Here is a 14,953-nt window from a genome sequence, read left to right on the forward strand (position 1 = left end):
CTAGAGCACACTGCCTCCCTCTTTTGTATTCACAAGCTGAGCTTGTATTCTTCCCAAACTTGGCTCCACTGCTCTCCCTCCTCCCTACTGAATAGCTCAGTGTTCTCTGACTGGCTCTGGACAACGGTGCTCTGTGGCACCAGGGTTCCTTTCTTGTTGTAGCTTTGTGTGTAATGCCAAGAAAAAAGGCGATAGAGAATATCTCGGCATTGTCTGCTGTGGGAGGGCTGATCTTCATGTTTAGCAGGCTAATTGGAGTGAATCTGAGCTGGATTGAATAGCTAGATGTCTGGCTTCCTCTAACTGCACTCCCTTGCAAAGAAAAGCAGAAACCAGAGAGGGAGCAGGACCGAGCTGGCCTCTTCGTTCCTGATAGGGCAAGGCACATGACCACTTCTCTCTACAGCTCTATTCCCACCCCCTCAGGTGGTCTCAGTAGTAACCCTTTTCACTGCTCTAGCACCTTTCACCTGGGGACCTCAGAACAGTCTGCACTCCTTGATTAAGGCAGTCACTCTTGAGAGGTTGGCAGTGGATCTAGGGGAATGCCTTACCCCACCTCTGAAATGAGGTAGGATACCAGTGCACAAGCAGCTCCATACAAGAGGCTTTTGGGAGAGGCTGTCTCCAGAGAGGCTTACCGGCACTTGGCTTGGAGATTTCAGACATGAAATCTAGGTAAACAGAATACCTCAGCTCCAACATACTGACTTTCCATTGTCAATCGGTGCTGGTGACAAGTCTTGGACTGATAGCCCTGGGACTTTTCCACAGGACAAGGCAGTGTGGTCCCAGACAGAGCTTGTACTGCCAATTTGTCTCACCCCTGCTGCAGTAAAGAGGGGAGGGGAGTTCAGTCTCGTGATCCAGTCACTGCTTTTGCCTCTGCTGAGACTGCCTTCATGGGAGTCAGGTAGTGCTAGCTGTGGTTGTTTGTGCACTGGCAACCAGCTGCCACAACTTTGTGCTTGAATTAGAACTGAGGAAGGATGGTCTGGTGGCTAGAGCACTAGCCTGAGACAGGAAGGGTCAAGTCCCTGCTCTGCCACAGACTTCTTGTGTGATCTTGGGCAAGTCACTTAGTCTCTCTGGGCCTCAGTTCCCCCATCTGTGCAATAAGGATGACCGCCCTGCCCTGCAAGGATAAATACATTAGATTGTGAGGTGCTCAGATACAATAGTGGTACACCTCTACCCCGATCTAACACTGTCCTCAGGAGCCAAAAAATCTTACTGCGTTATAGGAAACCGCGTTATATCGAACTTGCTTTGATCCGCTGGAATGCGCAGCTCCCCCCCCCCCCCAAGCACTGCTTTACCGCGTTATATCCGAATTCGTGTTATATCGGGTCACGTTATATTGGGGTAGAGGTGTATGTCTTTATCTGGCCTCCATGAAATGGGTCTGTGCAAATGGATTCTACAAACTGCCTTTGAAATCCCAGCAGTGTAATAGTGTGGCTGGAATCATCTGCCTTGCCAGGGAAAGATGGGAGCAGATGCTAGAACAAGCTGAGGGGAGGGAAAACCTTGCTTTCCCCAGTCAGCGCCCAGGCAGACAGACAAGCTAGAAGAACTGTTCCCTTCTACAGCTAGCTCTGTGGGAGGCAAATAGTAATGTTCACTTCCTGTAACTGTAGGCTGTCAGGGAGGGTTGCGACAGAGTCTGTCACCTCTGTGCTAGAGAGACTTCTGTGGAGATCTGCTGGTAACTCTGTCCTCCCTGCTGTAGGGTGAAATGCGCTGTAATTACACCCACAAATGAAACTGTGTGGGATCCTGGGAGGATGCAGTGTGAACTGCAGTGCTCTGCCTGAGCCCCCGATGGCTCATCTGGAGCTGGGCTCTACCTGCAGAACATGAGAGGCTTTTGTCTTGATTACATTCCCAGCAAATGGAGGAGAGGCTGTTAACTGGACTCTGCTAATTAGAGTGGGACTTTTCCTGGGGGCAGATATTAACTGAGTCAACTCCAGTGTCTTCCTGCAAAGTCCTGTGGTAATCATAATTCATTCTTCGAGCACTTCACAAACAGGAACAGATCCCCATAGTACCATGTGCAGTGGGAGTATTTTACAGATGGGGAAACTGAGACAGAGGTTAAGTGACTTGTCCAGGCCAGCACAGTGGGTCTCTGGCAGAGCCAAGATAAGACCTTGGGAGCTCCTGGCCCACTGAGCAATTCTGCTGCCTCCCTGTGTAGTGTGTGCACTGGTGCTGCCTACTATGCTTGTGCCTCAGGCTCTCATACAAGAGAAGGTTAAACAACCACCTAGGCACTGCAAACTTCCCCTTTTAGCAAATACCCTGAATGTGCCAAATCACTTCCAGGAGCCTCTCCTACCCTTCGTTCTCCCCTCACCTGTCTTCAAACAGTGCCGCAGCTGTTGTGCTATCCTAGCTGTGTGCTGTCCCAATGCAGTGGGGGGATAAGCCCAGAGGAAAATGACAGTCCAGTGCAATTGTTCCAGGTTGCAAGCAGCTGTCCCCACAACAGAGGCTGAAATCTGCATAGTCTGTTCATGATGCTCATCCCATCAGACTTCTCTTGCATCTGCTGCTGAGCGCTGTGCTGTACTGCTTGGGGCTATTAGTCCGCTCCCATCTTTTGGATACTCAGGCAAATAGAATAATGCCGATAATGGCAGGATAGGTTAGGTTAGGTCAGGTCAAAATGATTGGGAAGCTGGACTGATAGAAACACACAGCACAGGCCATTCCGAGTTGTTCCAGTTTACCATCATGCTTTTGACTCTCCAGTAAAGCATTTCAGAGTTCATCACCGTGTCTGATGTGATCATCTGCCTAGGTCTTTCTAGTCTACCTCGTCTGTAGGTGGCTGAACCTGCATCTTAACAACGTTGAGTTAAAATGCCCTGCTCAGCTGAGTCAGATTATGTGCTACCGTCCTTCTCCACTCCCGACCTCACCTCCTCCATCAGCCTGAGAATGCAGCTGAGTCACTCCAGCTCCATTCCTGGGCCTGCTCAGTACCAGTGGGGTGGGTGAGAGGAGGGGGCTGCAGCTGGGGTGCTGAGTGTACAGTGCTATGTCTGGTTGCCCAAGCTGCTGAGATGTTTGGTGCATGATGCTGTGAAGTGCTTCAGAGAGGTGCAGCATTGATGGCTCCACCACAGCAGCTGCCCCAGAAGTGTAGCAGTGACTAAACTTGAGGGGCAGGACATCAGCTCAGTAAGCTCTCTGCAGATGCAGCTATTACTCAACTGTTCGGTTGAAGTGATGTCAGGAAACAGCTACATTTTGTAATAAAACACGTTTGTACCACTGGCAGGGAGACACATGCTCCAGTGCCATGAGAGAGGTCTCCTGAGAACTTACCCATGTGCACTTTTCTTGGTCTTGCTTGTCACAGAGTGCAGCCCTGATAGGCTGGGGCCCCTCATTCAGCACAGCTAGAAAATGCCATATGCAAAGCCCTTCATAATGCTCTGATTATGGGTATGACCCACTGACAGTGTTTGGGCAGGGAATGTTCCCTTTCCATTTATTTGTATTTCCAAATCAAACTGCTTCTGATTCTGGAGCCTGCTGGAGTTCATCTGTGGAGACCAATGGCTATTTTTAACCTGTTTTCCCCATCAGCTGACAATTGCAGAGATGCGTACCATGAAACTTAGTTTTCTTCTTCGAGTGCTTGCTCAGATCGATTCCAATAATGTGCACGACTGTTGGAAAGTTTTTTCCCCTAGTAGCTACCCGTCGGGTCGGCTGTGGAGTCCCTGGAGTGGCACCTGTATGGCTCTCAATATATGACCCTGCCGACCCGGTGCCCCCTCAGTTCCTTCTTACCGCCCGTGACGGTCGTTGGAACTGTGGCGTCTTGCTCTGGTATTCAGGTCTTTGTACCAGTATAGCCTACTCCTGTACAGAAAGGGAAATAAGATGTACCAGTGTCAGGCACCTTTATACCTGTGTGTAACTGTGTCCACACTATGGATGTATCCATATAAAAACATCAGTAAAAACTCGCCTTCCCAACTGACAGTTAAGCTGAGATACAAGTTACGTATAAACCAGGCCTAAGTATAAGTCAATACTGATATCAGATGCCACAGCACAGAAATCTAGTGAACGGTGTGCCCTGTACATCCCCCTGCTCTCTTGTGCCATGGAAAATGGCTGCTCCTGTCAAAGCCCTGGCCTTGGGTGCAGCATGGGAGGGCCGAGTTACCTCATCTCAGTGCTTTTCTGGCAATCCCTGAGGCGATGGTTGCAGCACTGCCAGCTGCTGCCATAAACCAACAGTTGTAACACTCCCTGTGTTTGGATAAACAGCCAGGATATTTACTAAACTCTCTCTCAAACTGGCTGGACAAAGGAGTATCCAGATGGATGCCAGCTAAACCAGTTTTCTTGCTCAATTATTGTAACAAGAAACTGGTCCTGGCTGGTCTGCTCCTGCTGCACCATTCAGTATGGTAGCGTCACAGCAGTGATATTGATCTGGGGCAGGTGTCTGTAAAATAAAGTGTTTAATTCAGGGTCTAGGAAGCGTTATAAATCTGTATGGCCCAGAGTGGAGTGATGCTACTGGGACCAGTGGGAATGGATTTTGAGCGGGCTTTGTAAGAAGTGTAGAGCCAGGGTGGTCTCGGAGTGAAGGTGCAGTGCTGGACTTCTGGGTTCTGGTCTGGATGCTGCTGTACACTTGCTGGCTGAATGAGGGCAAGTCACTTAAACCCATGCTTTCAAACATGGTCACTGGTTAGGGACCTAATAGAGACACTGGATTTTTTTGTTTTTGAAGATGCTGAGTCTCCATCTTTCCTCACTGTTGAGTACCTCAAGGTGTATCAGGTCAAGCTCCTGTAATGAGTACCCTCATTTGCCGATGTGAGCATCTGTCTCAGCATCTTCCCCTGTGCAGTGAGGAGACCTGAGAGGCAGAGGGTCTTGGGTTTGTAGAGTGCTACAAGTGAGATCCTCACATGAAAGGTGCTATCACAGAACAGTGTGTTGACATTTTGCTTTCTGTGCCTGATGTACAATTCAGTGTGACACAAATCAGAAGCCAAAACTAACTGGCAGAGACCTCAGCCATTGGCCATGCATTCTCATGCTGCACAAACCTGACTGCAACCCTTCTGAACTCTCCTCCTGTTTCCCCACAGTGTACGTTGTGGAAGAGCAGAGAAGGGACAACACCGGGGAGAGTGCCTGCCTGACCGCGTGTTGGACTGCTCTGTGCTGCTGCTGCCTTTGGGACATGCTGACTTGAGTTCCACAGGAAGTCACCACTGTCAATACCTCTAACTCAGAGTGCTATGCATTCTAATGTGATCTCTCTTGTTCTGACGTCTTTCTATCCATGTAATCAATGATCCGCTTTGCACAGCCGACAGTCCATGTCTGATGTAGCTCTAGCACCATGGTGGTGTTTGCACTCCTTTAATTTAGTGAAAGGAAATCTCTTCGTAATGTATGTCTAAGATTTTTATTATATTTTAAAGAATGTGCTAAATGATATTTTTTTGGCCAAAGGCTTCACTATTACGCAATGTGTGTTTATCATTTTAAATTTTACCTTTCTTGGAAATGGAGAAATATGCAATAATTAAAGTCAATGACTGATTTTTTCTTTGCTAGTTCCCACTTCTGTTTCAATAAATTTGTCAGATACAGATTGGCTGTGTGTCAGGTATGTGATATGTTGCTTTAGTTTTGTTCCCCATGACACATTGCACCTACTCTGAAAATACAACATGGCAGTGACAGAGCTCCCTGCTTAACTGGCCCCCAAGAGCCTCACGGGAGTATGTGCTGCGGGAACTGCTAATTGTCTCCCTGACTGCAGTACAGAAATCCTGGATGTGTGTGATGAGCTAAGAGACAATTACTGTGGCACCAGCGCCCATTTTCCATCAACAATATTGCTGTTGTGTAAGTAGTAACAGCACAGTGAAATCAGTCTTTAAATGACCACTCAAATGACTCATGCCAACTGTTTCCGGCAAAGGTGGAGGGGAAGTTTGTGGAGGGAGCTGGGAGATGCTTTGAAGTGGTCTCTAGACAGGAGGTTGCCTAATAAGACAACTTAAATATTTCATTTACATTTGGCCTTTTTGCAGTAGGTTGGGATGGAGACATCTCACTCCTCAGGTGCCACATCACAAGAGCCACCCCACAATTGACTCAGGTTCAGCCCCCCTGTTGGTAGGCTCAGCAGAGCAGCTGAGGGCTGGATCGGCCCGAAGACAGCTGAACACCCCCCTAATGTCACTCTGAGGCTGGGTGAGGCTTGTGAGCAATAAACGTGAAGGGAGCTTGTGCTAGATCCGCCCTGGGACTAGCCTCTGACGTTCTCTGGGACGTGACCAGCTTTATTTTGGCCAGCACTAAATTCATTCAACGAATGTTAAATTTGCTGCTGTATTTCTCCAGTGTGGGAGACACTAGGTATTAAATTACCAGCACGAAGAGTATTATCCAGCAGCACTACAAAGCTCCACCCAAGGATGCTGCAGCCTCTTTAGGACAGCTGGTTCATTGCCCGCTATCCTCAGCTCCTCGTAAGTAGAACTGAGTCAAATTCCTGAGAGTATTGTGTGGTAACCCCCTTGTTAGAAAGTTAATGATGAGGCTAAAGTGGCAAAGACTTACAGAGGGCAGCCAAATCTGTATTTTGAATCTTTCTGCTTCAGTCCCCTTGGGCACAGCTCCTCTGCTGGTTGCCTCTTGCCAATCTATCCATATCAACTCCTTGCAGCAAGAACTGTCTCTTAGGGTATGTCTACACTGCAATTAAAAACCTGCAGCTGGCCCTGTTTAATTGCAGTGTAGATGTTAAGACTCAGGCTAGAGCCCAGGCTCCAGGACCCTGTGAGGTGGTAGGTCCCAGAGCTCAGGCTGCCTGAACATCTACACCACAATTAAACAGTCCCTAAGATTGAGCCCCGCAGGTGTAGTGCACTGTAGACGGACCATTCATTCCATGTTTGCTCAGGGCCTAGTGCAATGGGGTTCTAGTTCATGACTAGGCTCCTAGATGGTACCACAATACACACAATGAATGTTTAAAGAAGCCATCACTTGCTGATGTCAGGAATTAAAGATAATCTCAGAATATGGTAACCAAACTCACTGCTATTATACTTCGCAGGGTATTGGATCATTTTCATTAGCGTGAGTAGCAATGAAATCATGTAAACTCACTTGAGATGTGTAGAGCCTGTGGAGTCTGGATTTGGCCCCAGTTAGCATCCTAGCTTATCACAAACCTTGAGACAATGTTCAGGAGACAAGATTTTTAAATTTTCTCTCGTGGTGACATTTGGCTGGTGCAAAGAACCAGGCTGTGGATTAATAGCCCAGGAGGGTTTATTGCCTAAGCCTGATTTTAGTGTTTGGAATTTCAGTTCTGCTCGCAAGAAGGCCAAGTGAAATTCTCTTCTTTCAAAAAAACAAAAAACTGCGTATCAGCTCAAACACGCCAAAGCCCTGGATCGGTGCCATGCAAAGCAAAATAAATTGTTTTAAAGGCATGCAGTTTAAGCTGTCCTGTTTACCATTAAAGCAAAACATTTCCCAGTACAGATTTCATGGTCTTAATTTTTAATGAACTAATAAGTTCAGGGTTTGAGTGCAAAGTTGCGGTCGTTTATATTGTCATCCACATTTAACACATGAAAAGCTTTTAAAGTGATGCTTCCTTCGACTGCAGGGGCACAGGAAATGGCTTTTGCGGTCTTTCTTTGTATTAGAGGCTTGGTTACAGTTTCAAGCCTGCAGTTAGGTCCGTTTGGGCCGGATAGTATGATAGGGGCCTAAATGAGCATTTAGGATGAATGGAGCAGAGGTGGGTCTCCAAGAACAATCTCCTGCATTGCCTTTAAATCCTGATTTGAGGCCTTCAGTAACTCAACCAGGGGGTTATTACAGGAGTGGGTAGGTGAGGTCTGTGGCCTGCGATGTGCAGGAGGTCAGACTAGATCAGGGTAGGCAACCTATGGCATACGTGCTGAAGGCGGCATGCGAGCTGATTTTCAATGGCACTCGCACTGCCCGGGTCCTGGCCACCGATCTGGGGGGGTGGGGGGAGACTCTGTATTTTAATTTAATTTTAAATGAAACTTCTTAAACATTTTAAAAACCTTATTTACTTTACATACAATAGTTTAGTTATAAATTATAGACTTATAGAAAGAGACCTTCTAAAAACTTTAAAATGTATTACTGGCATGCGAAACCTTAAATTAGAGTGAATAAATGAAGACTCGGCACACCACTTATGAAAGGTTGCTGACCCCTGGACTAGATCATGATTAGGGACCTACCTACCAAATTCACAGCCATGAAAAATGCATCACGGACCATGAAATCTGGTGTCCCCCTGTGAAATCTGGTCTTTTGTGTGCTTTTATCCTATCCTATATGGATTTTAGGGGGGAAACCAGCATTTCTCAAATTGGGGGTCCTGACCCAAAAAGGCGTTGCAAGGGGCTCACGGTATTGCCACCCTTACTTATGCACTGCATTCAAAGCTGGGCGCCCATCGAGTGGCTGCTGCTGACTGAGGGCCCAGCTCTGCAGGCAGCAAAAGAGAAGTAAGGGTGGCAACACCATACCATGCCATCCTTACTTCTGTGCTGCTGCTGGCGGTAGTTCTGCCTTCAGAGTTAAGTTCCCAACCAGGAGCCGCCACTCTCCAGCTGCCCAGCTCTGAAGGCAGCGCCGCCACCAGCAGCTGTGCAGAAGTAAGTGTAGCAATACCGCAACTGCCCCCACAAAACTCCTTTTTGGGTCAGGACCCCTACAATTACAACACTGAAATTTCCGATTTAAATAGCTGAAATCATGAAATTTATTATTTTTAAAATCCTATGGCTGTGAAATTGACCAAAGTGAACAGTGAATTTGGTAGGGCCCTAATCATGGTGGTCTGTCTGGCCTTAAAGTCTATGAACAACATTTTTAAAGCTAAAGCAGATTCAGGCACTTGCTGAGGGGAGGCTGTGATCACAGCTGTGCTGAAACTTCATTTTTGATTGGGTCTGTTTGGGCCCAGTGCACAGTCCCCTGGATTTATACTGAACGCTCACTGTATTTTGGCAACTTAGTTGCAGTGAGCCCCAGCAAGCTGTCTGGGGCACAGAAATTGAACTGCAGCCAGCGATGTTTGCAGCAGGATGCAGTTGAGGGGGGGCTGTTTCTGGGCCCTGGGGCTTATAGCGGGGTTTTGGAATTGGAAGGATTTTTAAAACTCACCTTAACCACTGAAACAAATGGCACTAAGCCCAGTGCTGTGCCCAGGAGGCCACACGGACTTCCTGTTAGGCAGCCTGCCCTCCCTGGGCATGCAGTCGGTCTCCATAATCTGGTGTCAAGCATGAATGAGAAATAAGGGAGGGAGTCCGGGTCTTTGGCATGCTGACTCCCAGCAGGGGTGTCCCAACCCCAGGCAGCAAAGCCCCTTTTGGCCACTCTGCTGCAGCTGCTCTTTGAGAGGTGCAGATTTGGTTTCTCTTCTAGGGTTAATCCTGGGGGAATTCTGCACCAAAAAAATTAAAAATTCTGTGTACAATATTTTAATATTCTGCAAAATGCTGCATATTTTATTTGTCAAAATAACAGTATCTAATCACGCTAGTTTCAGTTATTTTGGTAATTTATTTCAAAATATCTATCAGCGACTATGTAAATACAGAGACACAAAAAATTCCTCCAGGAGTAGAGAGTTAAGGAAACCCCTATGCCAGGGTGGCCAGCCTGAGTCTGAGAAGGAGCCAGAATTTACCCATGTACATTGCCAAAGAGCCACAGTAATACGTCAGCAGCCCCCACCCACCAGCAACCCCACCAATCAGCGCCTCCCCACACCTCCCGATCAGCTGTTTCAGGGGGGAGGAGCGAGGGCATGGCAGGCTCAGGGGAGGGTGCAGGAAGGGCTGGAGTGAGGGGTTGAGCAGTGAGCTCCCCCCGGCACATTGGAAAGTTGGCGCCTGTAGCTCCAGCCCCAGAGTTGGTACCTATACAAGGAGCCCAATATTAACTTCTGAAGAGCCGCATGTGGCTCCGGAGCCACAGGTTGGCCACCCCTGCCCTATGATAACCCAGTTCCTGCTTCTCTGCCCCCGCCCACCAGAGCCCAGTAGGGCGGCCAGACACCCACACCCCCTTCCCCCAGAGTCCAGCTGTGGGGCCCTCCCTGCCCAGACACTCGCACCCCAGAGCCCAGGGATCCAGAGGGAGAAACAACCTGATGCTGGTCCCAGGCTTGCGCCACCCCTTCCTTCAAGGCATGCTGGGAACTGCAGCTGCCGGGAAGCCCCCACTCCCTCCCCTGCCCCTCGGCAGTGTCTTCTACTTGCGAGCTGGGCTCTGCTTCCAGCGGTCCCTAGTAGCGGCCAGCAGCTCTGCAGCCCATTTCCATGGAGGAAAAGGAAATTATGCACAAAAGCCATTAATTTCTGCATATGCAGAGGTGCAGAATTCCCCCGGAGTATAGGGTGCTCATGGGTTGGGCTGCGGGGAGAGGGAAATTTGCCATGGGAGCAGCCGGGGGGACCCTCCAGCAGAGAATTAGTCACTGGAGCCAGGGGCCCAGACTCTGGCTGAAGGAGCTCACCGTGCGCCCACAACGTCCACACTGCAAGGCTGAGCCCTCTGTCCTGGGGCGGCCAGGTCAGCCAGCCAGCTTCTGTCAGATTGGATAAGACGTTGTGCCCCCTGTCATGCCTCCATAGTTCTCTCCTTATTCCCCTGGATTTCCTGGGGGAGAACATTGCAGGTGCTGGGGCCTCTCACTCAACCGCTGCAGTACAGCTGAGCAAATAATTGGCTGATTTGGTGGTTGAACTTGGTGGGGAGAACACGGCTCATTTCAAACCCACATGGAATTTGTCCAGGTCCCGTCCAAAAAGGAAAACGCCAGGAAACACCCTTTGGGTGAAATGATGGGGTTTGACTTGATTTGAAGTGACATTTTCTAACTGAAATTCTTACATGTAGATTTGAAACAATTTTGACATCCCCCCCCAAAAATTCAGCTTTTTCAGGCTGAACTTATTTGCTGAATCTGAGCTGAATTCAGGGATAGTTTTGTGGGCCCCAAAATGCACTTTTCAGTGAATTTACTATTCCCAGCTCTATTTTGGAGTAAGTGTTCTCAGCCAGCAGTGCCCCGGTGGGCTGTCCTGCCTTTCTCACACTGCCCAGAAAGACCAGGCCCTCGGCAAAAAACAGACGTCATCCTCAGAGGGAGAAGGGGAAAAGCCTCATCCACCAATTTGGGCATCTGGTTGGAGGCTGAAGGAGGAGAAGCCCGGGGAGGTGGGAGTGGAGGCTGTTTCCCAGCAAAGACGACTCAAGGAACTTTTGCCCCAGTTGTACCTTCCCCTCTGCCTGTTTTATCTTCAACCATGATTCTGCTTCCTAACCTTCAGCTGGAGGAAGAGGGGCCACCCCCACTGCATGTCTGCTCTGGTCTGGCCAGAGCCCCCACCGAATGGAGCTCCCACCTGAGCCTGAGAAGGAGCCAGAATTTACCAATGTACATTGCCAAAGAGCCACAGTAATATGTCAGCAGCCCCCCAGCAGCTCCCACCACCCACTCCCAGTAGCCCCGCCAATCAGCGCCTCCCCACACCTCCTGATCAGCTGTTTCATGGCATGCAGGAGGCTCAGGGCAGGGGTGGAGTGAGGGCACAGCAGGCTCAGGGGAGGGGGCGGGAAGGGGTGGAGTGGGGGCAGGGCCTGTGGCAGAGCCAGGGGTTGAGCAGTCAGCACCCCCCGGCACACTGGAAAGTTGGCTCCTGTAGCTCCAGGCCCGGAGTCGGTGCCTATGCAAAGAGCCGCATATTAATTTCTGAAGAGCCACATGTGGCTCCGGAGCCACAGGTTGGCCACCCCTTTTCTAGCCCATGTGAACACTGTTAGCCAAGTAGCTGGGCCTTTCTTTCTCTCGAGACCCATTTAGGTGACCTCTTGCTTCCCCTGGCAGCCGTGTGGGTGCTGGGCACTTGCTGTTGTGGGGGAGGTACCATGTATCCATTCCTGTTGTGGAGGGCTCACATGCTTTCCTGTAACAGCCTAGTCCAAACAGCTGCTCAGATCCTGGCTCTGCTGGGGCGGGAGTGTTTAAGAAGCCGAATTTGGGCAGCGTTCGGCGTGAGCACAGGGGATCTATTTATAGACGATAAAGCCAACAACTCCGTGTTCCCTTTCCCCTGATCCCCATAATCCGTCCCCGTGACACAGGCAGCATCTTCATTGCATCTACTAATGGGCTCGGTTCTCACGCATGCATATTTCATCCCCATCCCCCTCCCGTGCAGAAAAAACATGGTCCCGGCAGCCAACCTTGTAAGCTGATCACCCAGAGCAGCCCTGAGGCTGCGGGCCGCAGGGTGAGATCCCAAAACACGGGTCAGAAAAGCTACGGCAGCAGGGAATGTTGGGGGCCCAGCCAGAGCACCCACCGAATGGAACTCATAGCCTGGCCAGGGCATGTCAGGGAACCCCTCGCTCCTGGCACAATACTTACTCAGAGAGAAGCTACGTGGTGCTGCCAGCAGCACGAAGCCCAAGGGAACTGCAGTTCCTATTTAGCAGGGAACACGCTGGAGCTGGGCAAATATGGCAAAACAGAGTCCCACCAAGTCCGGCTTCATTTCCTAATGACTCTGCCCCAGGCACGTTCCTGCCCCGCGAGGGAGCGAGTTTCACTGCACAGAAAGCAAATGTTGGAGTCTCCCCCCACGCTGTCCAGCCACTCAGCCCAGCAGTGGCCTGAGGCAATACCATGTGACTTCTCAGACCATCCAGTCCCAGCTGGGCAGCTCAGTGGGCATGCAGGGTGTGTGTAATCGCCCCGTAGTGTAAAATGCTCTAGAAGATTCTTGTTGAGTAAATGTGAGGCAAGCTCGCTTGCCCAGTGAACCTGCCACCAGAACAGATGATGCAAGTGTTCACAGAGAATTCAACCAGCGCTTGCCTTACCCTCACTGCCCCGCCCTAAATCTCAGCGAGTGGCAATGACCATTCAGGAGGATTCCAGCGCTCTCCTTCATTAAAATAAGCACCCTGCTCTCCTGGCCCGGCTGTGTTGCCCTGCCTGAGGCCAGCGTCCTGCACCACTAATGTGCATTCGATCCCCAGCGCAGTGACAGCAGAGTTTCTAGTCTCAGGATACGAAGAGCTCCAGGCTTTTCATAATCTTGGCAGGAAGCCAGGGGGTGTCTCAACAGAGGGGACAGAATTCAGTAAACACCCAAGGGACTATTGAGGCCCTAGGAGCTGCCCCTCGTGACAGCCACGGCTGCCATGCCACCTGGGGCGGGCAGCACAGGGTGGCACTGGAGAGAGGTAAACGCTCCCCGATTTACTGCAGTGTAACGCCAGGGACTTCCATGGAGTCACAGCTGATTGATAATGGCAGCGCAGAGAACAGGAGGGGGCCTCTGACAAGGCCTTGTTAAGCTTGCAGAGCTAAGCATTGACATAATGTCAGAGGAATTTCCAACTCTCCCCACCCCCTTAATGCCCCTGGCTTTAGCCTGGCCTCCTGGAGTTCATTTCTTGCCCTCCCCTCCCCCCCCTTCCCCAGCCCTCCTAGCTCCAGCACCGTTCCCCATGCTGGTTTTGTGCATCTCTTGCTGCTTTTTGCAGCACTCAGCAACACCCAATCTTGTACTGAGATGAGGAAATAAGGGACTATTGGCAATCGTACCGCCTCCTCGCCCTGCCCACCAACCTTGACTCTGAGCCACAGCCTCAGTGGGGGCAGGGACCACTTCCATGAGCCAATCATGCTTGGCTGCTCTGCTGAGCTGGCCAATAGGGGCCCAGAAAGGGCCAACGGGTTGGTGCTAGCGTCCACATGGGCATTCCTACTGCACCTGAGCACCTGGCCATGGGCGCTGCACTGAGAACCTCCCACCCTTATCCAGCAAAGGCTAGAGATGAACCTAACGGTGGCCATGGGCTTGTCCAGTCACTGGGTCAAGGTTACAGCTTTGGCCCACAGCCCAAGTGCCAGACACGACCCCTAGCTGAAACCCTTACTCTCAGATGCCGAGCTAGTGCCACGCTATGCCCATGCTGCCCAGCATGGCAGGGAACAATGGGTTCGTGGTTAGCGTTCAAAGCTGCAGTGGTGAGTGCCACTCGGCTCTGGCAGACAGAAAGGGCCCAGCACCTGTCCCCAGCGCCCCTAACAAGCAATTGTTTCACTTCCCCGGTGGGGCTACACAGCCAGAAACAACTCCAAGCCAATGCCTGAGGCCGTCGAGTGTGACCACCCAATGCTGCACTGCAAAGACAAGGAGCAGTACGGCTCAGTGTCCCTTGTGCCTGCCCCAGCAGGACATGCTGGCTGTCCAGGGGCTCCAGGGAGTGCCAGCCACGTCCAGCAGCTGGGGTAGAAACACCTGACTGCTCCCAGCTCGGACGAAGGACCCACAGCTGCAGCCACAGCCGGTGCTGGGAACCCTGCTTTTTTACTGCTGGGAAGTGCAGCCTGCCTGGTACTGTGGGCCTAGGCTTAGAGCTAGCAGCTGCTGGGCTCTCAGGAAGCAGGGCCAGGCCAAAACAAGCTGCAAAATTTGGCCCTAGCGCTGGCATTTGCCTGCAGGTCATCGGGGAAGCAGTTCACAGCTCTCCTAGCACTGGACAGAGCAGACGGCCCCTGCTCCCACTGGGCTTAGGCAGAGAGTGCAGCGACACTCTCTTTTTCCCAGGGCCCGGGCCCGAGGAGCCGAGCAGGGAGCCCCAGAGCGCTCCCTGCACCCAGGCAGCAGCCACATGATCCACAGGGACCTGGGAGGAGTTCCCCAACACCCTACCCCGGAAAGGAGGCAGGGAGAGGCCTCAGTCCCATTCGCCAGAGATAAGCATCCACACCACAAAAATCACCCCAACTGGTGCCATCCACCCTCCTCACTGGCAGCCCCAGCAGAGGCCACAGCAACTAATGCTCCTCCCAGAGCCGGTGGTG

General features: G+C 50.9%; 1 protein-coding gene across 1 annotated transcript in view; it reads left to right on the top strand.

The window, feature by feature from the left end:
• Positions 1 to 5,647, top strand: part of CYSTM1 (cysteine rich transmembrane module containing 1) — a 37,393-nt gene extending 31,746 nt beyond the window's left edge. Inside the window, exon 3 of the mRNA XM_034778964.1 lies at positions 5,133 to 5,647. Coding sequence (XP_034634855.1) covers positions 5,133 to 5,239 — 107 coding nt within the window. The 3' untranslated portion in view covers positions 5,240 to 5,647. The remainder of the gene's footprint in view (positions 1 to 5,132) is intronic.
• Positions 5,648 to 14,953: the final 9,306 nt, after the last annotated feature.

The sequence above is a fragment of the Trachemys scripta genome, chromosome 8, assembly GCF_013100865.1.
Source record: "Trachemys scripta elegans isolate TJP31775 chromosome 8, CAS_Tse_1.0, whole genome shotgun sequence".
NCBI lineage: Eukaryota > Metazoa > Chordata > Testudines > Emydidae > Trachemys > Trachemys scripta.